The sequence below is a fragment of the Bacillus rossius genome, chromosome 1 (genome assembly GCF_032445375.1).
Source record: "Bacillus rossius redtenbacheri isolate Brsri chromosome 1, Brsri_v3, whole genome shotgun sequence".
Lineage (NCBI taxonomy): Eukaryota > Metazoa > Arthropoda > Insecta > Phasmatodea > Bacillidae > Bacillus > Bacillus rossius.
In genome coordinates, this window is record NC_086330.1 from 234,991,707 (window position 1) to 235,010,178 (window position 18,472).

At 31.9% G+C, this 18,472-nt stretch overlaps 1 protein-coding gene across 3 annotated transcripts in view; it reads right to left on the bottom strand.

Annotated features, from left to right (window-relative positions):
- Positions 1-18,472, bottom strand: part of LOC134527376 (uncharacterized protein C18orf19 homolog A) — a 60,918-nt gene that overhangs the window by 12,697 nt on the left and 29,749 nt on the right. For 2 of the 3 annotated variants that reach the window (XM_063360008.1, XM_063360010.1), the window contains exon 2: positions 2,150-2,474. In XM_063360008.1, coding sequence (XP_063216078.1) covers positions 2,150-2,474 — 325 coding nt within the window. Of the gene's footprint in view, positions 1-2,149; positions 2,475-18,472 lie in introns of those variants that run through there. The other variant, XR_010074177.1, reaches the window with a different exon arrangement.

Genomic DNA, 18,472 nt, shown 5'->3' on the forward strand with positions numbered 1-18,472 from the left:
GCTTTTAAAAGTGACATTTTTATGTGCACATTTTCAGCTTTTGCGCCAGACTGGAGGAGGATGCAAGCTGTAAACAGCCTGCGGTGCGGTCAGGCTGCATCCAGCCACTACCCGCCAACCTCCACCCTCTACCCTCCTATCTAACCCCTGCTGTGTTCGGTGCGGCCTTAGCCTAAAAGCAGATTATCGGCTCTCCTTGGTGAAATTTTGAACAATTCACATACAAAAAAAAGGGAAATTAACTGTCAACATCCAATTAAGATAAAAAAGAAGTTCACTGAAAACATAAGAGTATGAAAAACAACACCCATTTCACTTTACTATCGCTTAAAAGTATTTTGGCCCTCCTAAATGAAATATTGCACAAAATGAGAACACTACTATATAAATCTAATTTTAACAAAACTTTGTTGAAGACATGAGATTTTGAAACAAAACTTTTCTCCCAATCCCCCCCCCCCTCTACATTCCACATCACCCTTTTTCTACCTCTTAAATCAGAATTTGGGCAACTACTGATAATACTGTGCACACTTGACATTCAAATTAAGTAGACAATACTGTCTACATCCGATTTCGAAAACAAAAATTCTTTTCACTCTTTGTTCAGCCCGGGCAACGCCGGGTACTAGAACTAGTAATATATATAATTCAAATGGTATTTGAAATCAATAGTAATTCAAAATTCAAATAGATATACTTAACTTCAGTTACATCACTATTGCACATTAATTATGTCAGCAATATTCTGAAACTTTCAGTAATTAATTTCCTTTTTAAAACAAAACTTGATTTCTATAACATTTTCAATTGAATATACTCACCTTAATTACTCATAACTGAAATGAATCCAAATCAAAAATTATTTTTCATGTCCAAAGACATAACTTTGCAAAAAGGTATCTATCACAGTTTAATATCATTTAGTAAGCATAACAACTGTTGAATTAAAGTTATATAAATAATTATTACTGTTTCTAAACAGCAGAAATAAATAAAATGTTTACAATGTATGCCTATAGGCATACAGTTGTCAATATTTAAAACAGTTAAAATACAAGAACACTTGCCAAGCCAGTGTCACTGGGATTTCACAACCCTTGCAGCAAGAAAACTGAAAACGTTGCCAACTGCAACATGCATATTTTGAAAAATTACTGTGTAATAAAGTGTCAATTTTACACTAACAAAATACAAAAAATTAACTTTTACAGTGATCTGGGCATTACATAGGTTAGCTTTCTAAACAAAATAATTTATTACTGATTCTTAGAGTGAAACCTTAGAATTGTAAAACAGTACATTATAAATTATAAAATTGAATAAAATATTCACCTCTGAAGTACTCCATACAATATACTGGTACTATGACTAAGTTAGGTCACTAAACACATGTTTAAGAACATATTCCACATGTAAACATGATTCACAAAAAATGATTTATGCCTAGTTATGTAGGTACACTTAAAATAAAAAATTAAAACTCATATCATGTTTGTTAAATGCTTCAACACTGGATACAAATATTTATCTCTATCTTGCCAGGTGTCGATGATACATGCAATGATACAAACCTTCAAAATATTACCTAAGATTGTGAGTATAAAATATAGAATAAAGCTGCAAGTTTACAAATGAGTAAATTTACCTATTTGTTAACGAGTCTGAATTTTAATAAAACTTCTGATGTCAATGTAATCATAGGCGTAATTCAGGGGTGGCAGTTGCCGCCCCAGAACTGTCCAACCCAGTATTTACCCACCCCATTTTGAAGTAAAAATATAAATAAGCTACAAACAAGCTTAAAAAACTAACAATTTAATGCTAGTTTTTTTTTTTAATTTCCTGGGGGAGGAGTGTCCTGAAACCCCCTTTCACCTGGGGGGCATTCCCTACTCCCACTATGCCTTGCCACCCCAGTTAAAAAGCTGAAATTAACCCCCTGCATGTAATTAACTAAAAGTAACTCATAGTTGTTCCTTGGCCATAAAGAACATCTGACATTTAGCAACTATGACCTAATAAAGAGGTTACGTACACAGTGACAAAATAACTGCAGCTAGGTGGTAACATTTATAATCAAAATAAATAATAAACAATAAAGTAATATATCAACTATAAATTAGTAATTTTAAATAGGCTCACTCACCTCACACACATGTAGTAGAAAGCTCCGAACCAGCCGATCGACGTTACAACATGTACCGGTATCAAAACATACCAATAATCCCTATACATCTGCTTGAACCGCTTGAAGAGTGACAAGCGTTCCGGGGCGACACAAGGGTCGTCGTCATGCCTGGCATTCTTTGACTCCTTGGGAGAGGGTGGCTTCTGTTCTGGTTGAGAAGAGAACTGTTTAGTGCCAGTTCTCATCACGACTTGACAAGACGCCACATCGGATGTGCTGGAGGTCGCGGCAGGCCAACTGCACAGCTGAAGCTGTCTATTTCTCGTACTTGGCACGAGATAACCTGGAAAAATGAGCATCCAGTGAAATACCAACTACAGCTCCAACTTGGCTCTCATGCTAAAATAAAATGGTGATGATGGCATCAAAGTAAAAGTTTATGGCAAAGGGTGTTAGAAACAGGGCTTGAGGTCTCGTCGAGATCAGGGTTACTGATTACGATGAAGGTGATGAGAAGAGAATAGGCTCTGTCAGAAATAACAGGTACTCAGAAAAAACCCAACAGCTCAAGGGTGTGTCCACTAAGTTTCCCACTTGCGAAAATTCTGCTTCGACACTGCCCGTAATCTGGAAACTTGACACAGCAGGACTCACTCACAAGAACAACTATTGCTTATATATATATATGTGTCCAGTTACTTCTTGAGTACATTTCTGTACATCAGACTTCCTTGATAGGACCAAGATAAACATAATTATTCACAGTCACACACATTATACACAAATATTAAAATACTTTAGAACATCTGATCTCTGGAAAACCTGGACTAATTCAGGAGAACAAAGAAAGTAAAAAAAATAATAAGAATGAAGAGCCTTTAGGGTTATTCCAAGTCAAATCAACAAAGTAAAAATACATTTTTAACCTTCACATCTTAGATTTCCATTATTTTTGATACACTGTTCCTATGAGTTACATTAAAAATATTTATCATCTAAATGTTTTGAGTGAAGTTATTTTTTAATAAATTATTCAAAATGAGAAAATAGTGCTATTTTTGGTCAATTTGTTCACTACAATGGCTCTTATGTTTTAATCATTATGCCTAGAAAATTGAGAAGGGCTCATTTAAAAGCTCGTGAAATTTTATATGTTATATGGACCTCTTTGCAAATTAAAAAATCTTAAAAAGTTTATAAACTTTTTTTATTATCACTCAAAAACAACAATTTTGTCTTGAAATAAATAATGTTAATAATGGAGGTTTTGTGACTTTGCATAGCAAATTTCAATTTGGGTTGAAAAAGGAATCATATTTAAAAAAATGTTGAAATAAACTTTTTCAAAACAATAAAATTATAAAATTAAAACAAAAACATAAATAAACCAACACACTAACTTCTACAAAGTTAAAAATGAATGTATAGATACAGTGTTTGCTTGAAAAAATGAATCATTTTACATTAAAAACTTCTTGACGAAACCAAAACTTGAGTAATAATAAATATAATTTTAGTTACGTATTGTCATTGATAATAATCACACAAATTGGTGAACACTCTCTAGTGAAGCATTGAAGCTGTATTATTTTGTAGAAAAATTGATTTTTCATAGTAATGAGTTTCTATAAAACATTTACATTTTACTGTAACTTGACACAAATCAAAATTTTATATTATCATGTAATTCATAACATAATAATATAATAATTCACAACATAGAACACAAAAGTCACACTATTATACAACTGTTCAACTGTTTTTATCTAAAATTTAGCCAAATTTGATTTGACTACTAAAAATTATATCCCTAAGTGAAATACATGATCAAATAAATGCCACTAAATTTATTCATGGTCCACTTGGGTGGAGAAAGTTGACTTTTAGTTCAGCTACTTTTTAGTGCTATTGAAGAAAAAAAAACCTTTTTTTAAACCTAAAAAAACCCTGGTTGTTTGGTTTTTTTCCAACCCTGGGTTTTGTAAGGTCTGTGCTGTGGTTAGAGAGGTCATGCAACTGCCATTTTCTTTGGGCAGATGCGGCTGCGTAGCCTTGTTCGTTAGTCAGCGTCTGAACAAGGTACTGGTAGGTCATGTGTGAAGCAGGTCACAAATAACATGTTAAATGTGAGTTATAGATAATTTCGTGGCTGTGATCCAGGCACTACCATATGTAATCGAACATTTTATCATTTCGAACTTTTAATTAGAATTAGTTGACCACAGTTTCAGGTATTTAGCCCACAGCAAGGATTAAGTGAATTCGTATTTGTTCCGAGGACTGGTTCCTTCAGCCTGTACCGAGAGTTTGTGTGCAACAACGGGCCATGATTGTGAACTACATTTTAATATTGATCCTGCAGTACCTGCGAACAGTCAACGTGTTTGTTTTTGAGACTGTGAAGAAGTTATGTTCATCTGCCTTCATCTTGTTTGTAACTTTTAAATGTAAATGTTCTCGTGGTTGGAAGATAGTGGTCATTGTGCTAATGAGAATTTTTGTTAAAGAATAATAAAAAAACATTTGTCTGATTATTCAAGTATTCAATTGTTGACGGTAATATTTCGTTTGGAACTCACATATTTTTTCATCATCCAATTAGTTTCTGCAAGGGTTAATGAACCATGTATGTACAATCTAGGCAGATAATAATTTGTATCTGCAAAGCCGTGTCATGAGCAGTGGTTATAACAAGCTGGTAACGAGAGGGCATGTTGTGGCGACATACGTGGACTTAGGCGATAAGCGGTGCGCAATCGACTGGTTGGGACTTGGACATACAAAAATGTACTACTGGAGTCCGACTCTTTGGCTTGAACAAGGTTTCTGAGTGTCTGTCGCTTAGAAGCTTTGCAGTACAGGGCAATCCATTCGTGCCTGAACTGCAGGGACAAGAGGCTGCTGCTGTATGTGTCAGTCGTCCCTGACTGGCAACTCCGCGATTGGAGAGAAGACGAGCCTCGAGCCACTGTGTCGTGAGTGCCGTAGCGAGGGCTGCACCAAGGGGCAATTGAAGAATAGAGCAAGGTGAGTACTTACCAGACTCTTGGACTGTCATGTTCCACGGTGTTATATAATTTGTAAGAAGAGTGAGGAAATTAAACAGGTGCTGATATTTTTCAATATTCTGAGCTGATATTTTTCCCTTAGGTTGACATAGTTTGTGAACCACATACTTGAAGCTGACTTTTAGATGAGTAAACAGTATTTTTAATCTTCATGTTTGGTTTTACAAAGACAGATTAAATGCAAGCCCAGTGTAAATGATAATTGTTTGTAAACAATTTTGGATAAGTTTGTATTAACACTTTAGATATTGCCTTTGCGTGGCGAGGCCAATTATAGTTTACCACGCAATAAACACTGAACGAACCAAGAAATGTAATAGTGGTAAAGCATTGAGACACCAGTATTGCGTGAATAGTTATTTTGTGGTAAGAATTATATTTAATGATAATTCTTGTGATGAGTAAATGCACAGCTCGTTTTACGACACAAACACACCACACAACACACTGTTAAGGTTAATCCTTTACTCTTGTGAAATACAGAATGGTTGTGTATTTTATGTTCACAGAGCAGTGGTGTGGTGCGTAGAGGCTTACTTGTGTGAGAAGGCAGTAATCATTTTTGTGCACAGAGTTCGCTATTTGTTTGTTGAAATTTGTCTTTTTTTTCATTATGAATAAACTTATCATGCCTCTGAACCACTTGCATCTCACTCGCAACTGTTCTTAAGACCTTGTAGTGCATTTCCTATCATTCCTGGAAAGTGTGCTAAATTTTGAGAACAAGACCTAACAAAATTTATTTGTATTGTGATATTTCAGTTTCTGTTTAGCCAGGATCTTTAGGTGTACCATATAAACATCAAACATCCTGTACCACAGGATTAATGCATACAGGATCATGCCATCAGGATCAAGGGTTGAACTTGGATACATAATACCGAACAACTGCCCTTTCTCTTTTGGTCAGTGAGTTTCAATAAGTTCCACTAACAGTGTGTGCACTGTTTCATTGCATGCAAGCCCCTCTGTTTTAAGCAGTTTGCCATTTTTGAAGTGAAAACTTCTATAGAAAGGTTTGGATAGGGAGTAAATTCATGTAAGTCGTCATCGACATGGTCACATAATGTGTTAACAATAACACTATATCTGTTCAAATTGTGTTGTTCAATTTTTATTTTAAATCTTAAGTATACAATTACTGTGCAGTAAAAAGTGAGTATAAATATATAAGAAAATGGAGTCTTTGTAGCAATATAACCTAAAAATTAATAACATCATTATTTATTTTTTTAATACCTATAATTACTATGCAATGTGTATTTTATAGTAATTAAGGAGTTATTTTACTAAAGTGATAAAACAAATTTGTTGTGTGATATTTTTTCGTAAAAATTGCGTAAAAGTCTGATTTTTATCAAAAAAAAATATTTTCTTATGTTACATAATTATATTTTACAAAGTTAGTATTTCTTATTTCAAATTATATTTGTATTTTCTTAATTCTATTATTAATATTAATAATAGTTACTTCTATTATTATTAGTATTATTAATTCTATCATTTGAATATTAGGAAAAAATGTTGTGTACATTATATTGTTATTCTCTCTAAATAGGTATCTATTTTTTAATATTTTTTTAGATCCTCGATTCTGTGTGGAAAACATTAAAGATGTCTTTAACTGCAGAAAAAGAAAATTGAAAATAACTGTTTATAGTTTTAAGTTTTCACTTGTCTGCAGTCCTTATAACTGCTTTGATTTTTTTTTTATATATATTTTCATACTATTCTTCATTGGGTTCTCCAAGCTTCCTCTATGTGAACTTTCAGTCTCAAAATATATGTTGCATTTTTCATTGTTGTCCGACTTTACTTTAGAATGTTGTATTGTTGTTTAAAATCAACAAACACACTAGTTCTGCCTCTAAAATTCATTAAAATCTAAGCAAGTTGGCAGGGGTCATACAGGCCATAACCTTAAAATATTTGGAATTGTGACTTAACTGTAAAAAAAAGTGACCAACAGTGACTTAAGTATATGTAGACTTAAAAATGACCAATAGTGACTTTTCCTTCTGTTTTTTCAAGAATTCATATTGAAAAAAAAATTGGTTTTGAATACCTTATGGTTTGAAGAATATAGGTACTAATTATTCCTTGTTAACAATATTATTTTCAATTTATCTGTACTTTATGACTGTTTGCCTACGTGTAGGCAATGACAGTTTGAACTAAATTTGGAAAAACATCCTGCCATGTGGAATGCCAGTCTTTGAAATAACTGTATACATCAATGGCTAAATTTCTGAAGTTGATACTAAATTTTTATAGCATTAAAACAGTGTTTATGTTAAATAGGCAAAATATTTTATGTTTCCAATCTTGTTTATATTTGGTCCATCTGAACCAAGCACTAATGGCTGGGTAGTCAATCATTGTCAACAGCCATTTTGATTAACCTTATGAGAATTTTTCCTAAGAATAATGTCTTCAGATGACTTGACCATAACCTGATTACTCAAATTTAACCAATTTTAACCAGTGATTTCAGATCTTATTTCCCCAGCAGTATTATTTTTATAGTGAATTGAGAAGAAAGGTGCCAGCACCTTGAAATAAGGTTCACACCACCTGTTACTTGTTAAGTACTTCATTTTCCCAGAAGACAAGAAAAATACTCAAAACTTCTCCAGGAAATATCACTGCTAAAGTTCCCCCAATTCCATTGGCTGAAGAGGCTGAAAATTTTTAAGTTTAAGGCCATGGTTCACGATTTCTGCGAATTGGCATGTTATTTGATCAAAAACTGAGCCAGTACAATTTATGTTCTAAAGAAATTGAATGATATATCTTAAAGACGAATGTTCAACCTATTTTTTTGGAATATTGTTAAACGCAATAACGTTTTTACAGAATTCAATAAAAATGTTTGAAATCAGACTTTTTTAAAGCTTCAGCACCATCAGTAAGTACATGCAATAAAAACAAACAAATATTGAAATTTATTTCCAACATATCTTCAGACATTTGGGCATCAACCTGTCTAAACAGACTTACTGATAATTTGATATCTTCTTTTAAATTAAATTTTTAGTGTTTTACATGAAAATTTTCTAGTAAAAATAGTTGTTTTTCAGACGTTGTGATGTATATTTTTGGATAAGTCAGTGTCTTACTTAAAGGAATAATGTCATCTCTTGACTTTGGTAGTATAACAATTTAAATCAGAGCAATAGATGAGCTGAATAATCAAAAACAAACGTTTCCTCCTATATTGCAAAGTTAATGGATAGTTGTTAGTTCTACCAATAGAGCGCAGTGCAATGCTCGCTCGCTGCGTCGCTCACCGGCTGTGTAGAGCAAGCGCTGGTACAGTGATGCCAAGTCATTGATATTTAGTAGTTTGAAATCACTGTGAGTGGTGACACCATGTTGACACGAGTTGTCTTATTATTCACATCATAAGCGTAATAAAAGAGCTTTATCGGTTTCTTCCTAATGGAGAAGACAGAATACTACTAACAATTCTGCAATATTATCAATAATAGAAAGCAACCCAAGTGCACAAGAAAGTGAACTGCGGGAAATTTCATCACAATAAGTACTTCTGTTATTTTTAATTAGACTTAATTTAAAACAACAAACACGTGTAGATATTTATTTTTGCTAATGACTCTTGATAGTAGAAACTATTGAAAAGCTATATTCTGATTGGTAACAATATGCAAATAATTCAACGATTAAATAATTATAAGGAATTGGGGTACATTTTCCCCATGGAAAAAATGTGAACGGTGGTTGTGCACGGTAGTTCGTTTTGCTGAGAAAATCTTAGGGGTTAAGATTCAAGTTCAATCCTTCACTGGTATTCTCGGTGTATCCAGCTCAAAAAAAAATTAAAGAGAAGGGAGTCATTTTTCGAATTGAAACTCTTTCATGGGGCGAGGATCCATGGTGCCATAGAATAATAAACAATTAACAAAAATAAATATATATATTTACAAATTTTCTCTAGTTATAGGTTTTTTCTCATTGTTTCCCTTCCCCCCCCCCCCTCACAAAATTGACATTTACTGGTATGGCAAATAATTTACGAGCATTGAGTTAGTGCTCATATGTTTAATAGACAACTATAACTTTGGATTTGCATAAAAATGTAAAGTATATCATACACTTTCTACCTCTGTACACCTTTTAGTCTTACAATATTTTTTTGTTATTTTAGAGTTAATTGAAATATGTGGTTTAATATTTTTTTGTTACATACAAGAATGAAAATGAACAGACAGAATTGGACGATAGTATTCCGCCAGTTTTAATTGAAGTTGACCAAGGAGGTTCTTCTTGGGATAATCTGAAAAGAAACCGGCTCTTCAATCCTGCATATGTAATTCCCAAAATTCTTAGCCTTCAGAGCAGCCGCAAGAAGAAGTGCACTTTGGGTACAATCCAGTTCAAAAAAGAAATCTGAAATGGTTTACACTGTAAGTGGTTCATGGAATGTGATGGCTGCAATCGACAATACGAGATACAGAACGAGGAATGTGATAGCAGTGTACTGAATAGTACGGGGGCATGGGCTGCTGTGTCAATTACATCGGATTCACACAATTAGAAAACTTTCTGACCATTTTAAATGTTCCTTCAATGTCAAAGAACACTTACATAAAGAAAGAAGTAGAACTAGAAAAGGTATTTAAAAAATTTTAATTTTTTTTCAAATGAAATAAAATATTTTCTTAATCTTAGTACATTACTTTTCACCACTCATCCATCACAGGTTAATAGTCACCACATTTTACTGGGCATGGTTAAAGGATATAAAAATAATAATGTTCAATTAGAGAAACAATATCAGTAAAGTGACAAAAAGCAGAGAAAATTATCCCATTCCACTCCATTTCAGGGAGAAACACATTAACACATAATAAATATCTTTAGGATTACAATTGCTGCCAATGAAGGCTGTTTTATTCTATACATTGTACTACGAAAATCTCTAAGTAACTGTAAACTGTAGTATTATAATATTTTGACGATGGTATATACTTTCATTAAATCTATTTTAGATTTGGAGCAAGAACTTGGACCGAACCATATCAGATGCAGGGAAGGATGAAAGAGCTCTGGCTATTCAACAAGAAGATGTAGACGAAGATAGCATTCCATTTACTACAGTCATTGTTGACAGTAGATAGGCCAAGCGTTCTTACAGGCATAAATACAACTCTCTTTCAGGAGTGGAAAGTTACTTACGGATCTAACCACATCAATTTCAATAATGCAGCAGTTGTTAAGATGGAAAGAGCTGAGGTAGTGTTACGTAATATAAATTTCTTTGGCTATGTTACTGTAAGACTTCAGGCCATGCCATCTTGGATTTTTCTATCTTTTAATTATTTTTATTCAAATATATATATGCATTTCGAGGCATATATAATATATCCCAGACATATAACATGTTGTAATAACATATATTCAATATAAGGCCTTATTCTGTAAGCACCGCGAGGAAATAATTATAATTTCACGCGGGAGACTACAACTAACATGATAATCACAGCAGTTCAAAAGTGTTGACTTCAACAAGTGGGCAAAGCTAAGTCCTATGTCATGTTGACTCAAAATATTTATCACGGAAGCTTCATTACAAGCAGTATCAAAATATTTGAAATTGCAAGATGTGAGGTTTTCAGACCATATATACGTCCCATATTAATTCGATCTCCTAATTTTTCTGTACGGTTAGTCCAAATTTTCTGGAAGCGAGATATGTGGATGACGTTTCCATACGTCTATGGATTTACTCATATGTATATCACCTATGTATTTGGATTTAGTCGATTCATTAGCAAAGTGTCTGTCACTCAGATGATTCTCGACTCAGGTTCAGTCCAACACCATTTTATTAATTTTTGTACTAAAAAAAGGTTCATGATATTAAACCATCTAAAAGGTTTACTACATACGGAAATTATTAATTCTTCTAATGCAAGAATGTGAATGTTAGAATTTTTTTTACTCAAACATTTTTTCCCTATTGTAATAAAATTTGAAATAGATGTAACTCTTACATTGGGGTAAAACATTAAGTTCTTTTCAACCTGAATAAACTCAGTTTTTTAATGTGTATGCATTAAAATTGATACTACTAGTATTTTACATACAATTATTTACTTTAAACAAACTTGACTTCAACAGAAATAAACTAATTCTTAACTTTTCTTTCCAGGCAGTAATAATAGGCCAACGAACAGGAAAACTTTTGTTCTTAGGCGTAAAAATAAGTATTGTACCATCTGTCTTCATTCAGGAGCAGATAAGGAACCGAAAACACATTTCTGCTACAAAAATTGGAGCCAACAAAAGCCATTCACAGCTATGGAGCAAAGTGTTATTGTAGAAGGTTTTTGTAACTGTATACCAATGCATAGTTTAAAGTACAAATACTTCGTGGGTGATAGAGATTCTAGTGTTTATGCAAGAATCATTCAAAATGTTCCTTATGGACATTTTGTGCTGTAACTTATGAACCAGTTGAATCTCAAAATCAAAATTTTAACAGGAGTTATGTACCATGGAGTACTTAATTGTGTGCAAATTTCCGATTTTTAGATAACTGCCCACCAGAGATATTAAGCCGTAAAGTAAGAAAAAATATGAAAAAAATAATTTTTAAAAGCTTGTAAAAAAAAAGTAGCAAAGTCTCACACTCCAAATAATTTGTGTTTACACTACTATTACATAAGTACCTCCAAAAATATTTTGAAGCCCAACACATACTGCCTTCATTCTGAAAACAAATTATGAAAATGCAAATTTTTGCAATTGTGAGGCAGAAGTTCAACCTTAAAAGTTGGTAAGATTGAGTGATTTTAGAAAGATGGTTTATGAACAGAATTGTAGTATATAATGTGCTTAACACCTCAGATTTTGTTTCATCATGCTATGACCTACCAAAGCTAAGATATGGCAATGTAGGTAAACCCTTGTAAATGTAAAAAATATTGTGAGCCATGGCAACAAAATAGCTGCCATAATCCAACCAGTGACTAGTGAGAATAAAAATTTAACTGTGCCAGTTTTAAACTGACAATACATAATTTTAACAAGGCACAAATTATCAAATTTTCTTTAAATGGTCGTCGAGCAACCAGTGCTGGACCACTTGGTATAGATTGACAATGTTAGCATTCCTGAAAAAAATTGTACATATGTCATTTTTTTTAATGTTATTTTTATAACTCACAATGTTGCGCTGTTTTACATTGAATCTGCTGATGAATGTATACATATTTATTTATTTTGTACATACTGTAAAATATCACTGATAATAGTTGAGAGTGTCCAAACAGCATTTTTTCTTCGTAACGATGAGACTGTAAACTGGGCTTTCATGACAGGTATGGAGGTATGGTTATTTACTTTCCGCTAATGGTGATAAAAGCAGGGAATATATATCAAGTTAATGTTAGGATTTTAATGTAACTGTCAATGCACAGCGATTACGATGATGGACATATATTACTAAGTCAGTGTAGAACTGCTTGAAAACCTGACAACTACATTAGCGTAACGCATTTACGCACTAGTTCACCGAGTATTTCTTATAACTAGAATAAATACTGTCTTGTAATCTAAACCGTCATTTTTATTTTAAAATAAAAACATTGTCAGTTTTAGACAAGAAAAATATAATTAAGCTCCGTAGCTATCCACGCCAAAATAAAAAGCTGCCACTTCATTTTAAATTTATAACTTAGAAATTAATGTTACAAATAAATATTATTAAGTATTTTTACAAGCACAGTTGTTTGATTAGTAATGCAATGTAAATTTAAAGTACAGTTATTTTAAACTGACACAAAAAAATTTTAAAAAATTGAAGGTAATATTAAAATTTCTAGCTTATCGCGGAATGAAACCGCAAATTGTTCCTGTCTCTATCTATCAAGTCTGCGGTGATATTTAATAGTAACACCTCTAATTAGAAAAAAGTACTGTTGCAATAATTGGATTCAAGTTACTCAGTGAAGATTTAATTTTACACTTGTTCTGATCACTATTTATAAATTTGTTCTGCCATTATGATTCCTATTTATTTGACTCTTTAAGGCTAAGATCCTTAGTTTTGCAGCCTCCAAGAAAATTATTTCTCCCATGAATGTCGTAGTAGATAAAAAAAATATAATGGGCAGAATTGTAAATAAAACTTTGAATTTTGTAACTATGATGATAAAAATTTTCTCAAAAAATGCTTTCTTATTTAATTTTAATTTTGAAATTTTCAAAACTAAATATTAGGTACATATATTTAAACGGTACACGGCTGTTACTTTTCACACAACTTAAAGGAGGTACATTGAACAATTCTGACGATTAATTTTTTTAATACAACGTACAGAATTTAAATAATCTGAGTATAAAATATTGTTATTTAACTGTCACTTGCCGCTGATGAAAGGAACGAGTTCAACAATTTGCCGCTAGAGCTCAGATTAGTTCCGAGTTTACTCACTAGATGCCTCGAATATCGCAGGAGTTCAGACGGGAATATTATCGCTTCGAAACGGCCAAAACACAAAACTAGTATCAGCAATAGTAATCAATGAATTGAAAACCGTCTCACGTTGTCAACAATTTCTATAGATATATTTGTCAGCTTTCAGTGATGTAAATTATTATTAATATGCTTCACTTGTCGTGACAAATTATTTCATAGAATATTTTTGATTTAAAATCATCTAATTACAATTACTGAATTGTTTTAGTAGATAGAGATTTATTTTAATAGTTGGGCGCCTTAAAAAAAAACTTCTTTTGGAAATACTAAAGTGCTAAATATGTGGTGGCGGAGTGTTGATCGCAGTGAACAAACATAAATTCCCTTCTGTTCAGCTAATTCAATTATATGACTATCGTGGAGTAGAAGCCGTATGGATTAATATTAAAATTGCCTTTAATAAGTACTTAACATTGGGTAATATTTATCTTCCTCCAACTACATCACCTAATCTATTCACATTGTATTTTGAAGCTCTTGAACAAAAACTCGTTAATTCTCATGATAATGTGATTATCTTAGGTGACTTCAATGTACCTGGGATAGATTGGAAAGGAAATCACTATTTCAATATTGCCCGTGCACATGTCAGATCCAAGGCTCAGTGCCTGCTTGATTTCATATCTAATTTGGATTTATTTCAGCACAACCTAATACAATCTTCCAATAATCTTCTAGATCTTTGTATTTCTAATCTATCCCATTGTGTGGTTGAAAAAGCTGTTGAATCTCTGGTCAAAGAGGATATCTATCATCCTACCCTACTTATTAAACTACTTATTGAGGCGACCTCTCACAATTTTACTCCAGATTCTATTTTCAGAAACTACAAAGCTGGTGATTACTTAAGCCTTTATAACTCTCTAAAAACCCACAATTGGGATGAATATTATAACACCACTGATGTAGATGCTCTTGTAGATCAACTTACATCTTGTATCTGTGATAAAATCAATACTCACATTCCATTATCCACACGTAAGGCCTCTAAACATCCTTATTGGTTCTCTGGTGAATTAATTCATGCCTTAAAATCTAAAAAACACTTTCATAAACTCTATAAAAGAAACAATAATACTCAGTATTACCTTCTTTTCTCTAAATATAGAGCAATAGTTAAAAATCTTATTAAGCGTGATAAAACTAATTGGAATCGTAGTATCAATAATAAGGTTAAGAATAACCCTAAAAAATTCTGGAGATATGTCAATGTTATGAAAAATGGTTATAGTGAATCCCATTCTCTTAATGTCAATGGTGATATCTGTAATGATCCTGGTATTCTTTCTAATGTCTTTGCTAAGTACTTTGCTAGTGTATATGTACCATCCACCAACCACCCTCGTATCATTGATCCCGATATTATTCACGATTCAATTCCTGTATCATTCTTATCAGAAAGCCAGGTCTTATGGGGAATTTAATCATTAAAACCAACTATGTCTACTGGTCCTGACGGTATACCAAATTTCATTATTAAAGGCTGCTCTTTTATTCTAATGCTTCTATTGTTGCATCTATTTAATACAAGTCTAAAATCACAAGTATTTCCCACTAAATGGAAAATAGCTAAGGTTATTCCCATACATAAAAAGGGTAGTAAACTCAGTGTATTTAATTATAGGCCTATATCATTATTAAATGGCTTTACTAAAATCTTTGAAAAAATAATATTTAAACATATTAACTTTCCAATAAACAACAGATTAGCTCCTAATCAGCATGGCTTTAGAAATAGTATGACAACTTCTACTAATCTTCTCTCATTTATTAATCCTATATACAATAAAGTTACAACAAGGGGGCAGGTTGATGCATGTTATTTTGATCTGGCTAAAGCCTTTGATACTGTCAATCACTCCATTTTACTAGCTAAACTTTCTAACTTCGGTCTCTGTAATAATTATATAACCTGGTTTACTAGTTACCTTAAAGATAGATGTTTCTTTGTTTCACTTAATAAAAAAACTTCTACTTTATATCATGCTACTTCTGGTGTGCCTCAAGGGGGTACTTTATCTCCCTTATTATTCAATATTTATATCAATGATATTTTTAAAGTTCTTCATCATACTACTGGTTTTCTGTTTGCTGATGATCTTAAAATATCCAGAGAAATTTCCTCCTTAAATGACTGTCTGCTTCTTCAATCTGATATTACTGAAATTGATAATTGGTGCAAAATGAATTTAGTTTCACTTAACAAAGATAAAACAAAAATTATTTCTTTCACAAGGAAAATTCATCCAGTTAAATATGATTATTTTCTTGACAACTCAAAAATTTCCAAATCTCTTAGTATAAAAGATCTTGGTGTTATTCTTGATTCCAAACTATTCTTTCATCAACATGTTAATTCTTTAGTATCCTTTTCCCGTAGAACCTTATATTTAATAAATTATATAACTTACTATGCATCTAATATTGAATCCATTCTTACTCTTTATTTGTCCTTAGTTAGAAGTAAACTCGAATATTGCTCAGTTATCTGGAACAGTATTAACACCACCGACAGTGACAAAATTGAATCCATACAAAATAAATTTTTCAAAATAATTAGTTCTAGACAACATCAATTACCCAAATTAGAATCTCTTTCAAATCGTCGCATCCATCTGGATGCCCTGTTTGTGTTTAAGTGCTATAGTTCAAAAATTAATTGCTTATACTTACTTGATAACTCTGGTATTCGAGTCCCGCAGTTCAAAAGCCGCCTTCGATCCCTATTATGTTCCTTACACAATAATAATGATTTAATTTACAGACTTATCTCAAATTTCAATAAATATGAAAATTTTATTAAAAACTTCAAATTTTAATTTTTATGATTACCCTAATATTCTGAGTAATTTTATAATCCTGTTTATTCTTCCAATTTTAGATCAATTAGTTAAAATTATCTCAGTTGCTGTTTTGTTTTGTTTGTTATTGTGTCGTCCTTTATTTTCCTGTGTAGGTTGTATTTATTCGCTTGTATGTGTCGTCTTTTATTATCCTGTTTATGTTGTATTTATTCGCTTGTATGTGTCGTGTTTGTATTACTTGTTCTGTGCACACCTCTAAAGCTTCGGCTGTTGGTGTGCATGTCACAAATTTTAATAAATAATAAATAATAAATAAATAAATAATATCTAACCTGTTTCGTTTACGGGCATCTACGTGAACGTCGCACATTACATTTTATTACAACATTATTTCACATATTATCTTAGTGACTTCATTATGTATTTTGATATGACTGTTTACCTTAACACATGAATGAATCCTGCAATCACAGTGTATTATAATAATAGAAAAATGGTTTCATATAATAATATAACTTCCAAAATCAATTTAAATTATTATTTATACTTCTATTCAAGAATCGTACATTCAAGACAAATAAATAATGTTTAAGATTTGATTAGAATATTTCAATTATTGTAAAAAAAATTGATTTGCAAAATGACAATGATTTTCTATAAATTTATTTAATTATATTTCTTTAGTTATATTTATTTAATTATGTTTCTCTAATTATATTTGTACCTCGACTTTAGCTCTGGTAGAATGGGCTATACCTCTGGGTGTAATGTTACATAAATGAGTTATGATCAAAATATTAATAGTTAGTATTGCAACTTTATAGAGATGTTCTCAATGTATACATGTAAATACTTTTGAACAAGTGAAATGAGGAGTTTTAGCAAATAAACATTGAGGTAATTTTCCAAAATACAATTTTAAAGACCTTTATACTGTGTTCTTACATTAACAGTTAGATTTATTTAAATTCTTTGGCAAATATTACAATTTAAAAACTTTTTTAAGTATGTCCAGTAATTTTTTTTAGGTAATTTTATTTGTGTTACAAGAAACCGAAGACCTTGCTGAAGTAAAATTATTATGTATATAAAATGTGTTTAATGGGTGTGTAATACTTAGATGAAATTGATACAGAATTATATGAAATAAAATTCTATTGTTTTACCAGCCTTTGAGCTTTCTAGCTTACATGAAATTGTTATAATTAAACTTTAGGGCCTAAATTTTGAATTGCTCAAATATGCAAAAGGTAATTCACTCGCTCACACACTGGCCTATACAAATTCCAACCCACTGCCAAAAGGGCTGGAAACTTGAAATTTGGGTCGCAGCCTCAATGAGGAAATTTGGAAAAGTACCAATTTTTATTTTCTAATTACTAAAAAAATTAAATTTAAAAATAGGCACGCACCTTTAAAATAGGTGTATACCTTCTTTCGGAAGAACGTTGTTGCAGAAATTATTGTTTACTTTTCATGCTTGTACAAATTGAACAGTACTGTAAATGTAGTTGATGACATAAGCAATAGTAAGTTATTAACTGATATTGAATACAAACAATTTTTTCTCTGCTTGGCGAGTTATTAAATTATACTAATGTCAAAAAGATGTTATCGGGAAAAAATAAATGAAGTTATTTTATACCACTGATTCACTACCCATAAAATCAAACTGCAAAGTTTTTGCAATTGGTATCTCAGACAAGAAATATAAAACATATTCGTGCTTCATTTTGTATAAAAATAAAACACATATCATATAATATCGGGAGACAGCCTTGAAAATCGTGCATATCACCAACATGGCCAATCAGACTCATAGTCATGTTTACGATGCCCAAGACAGCTAGCAAACCAGTTCAGTTTATATGCAACTTAACTGAAAAATTTATTCAATATGTTCGGGGTAGTTTTACACTCAAAATTAATACAAAACCAAATCAGCAATCCTTGTATGATCATT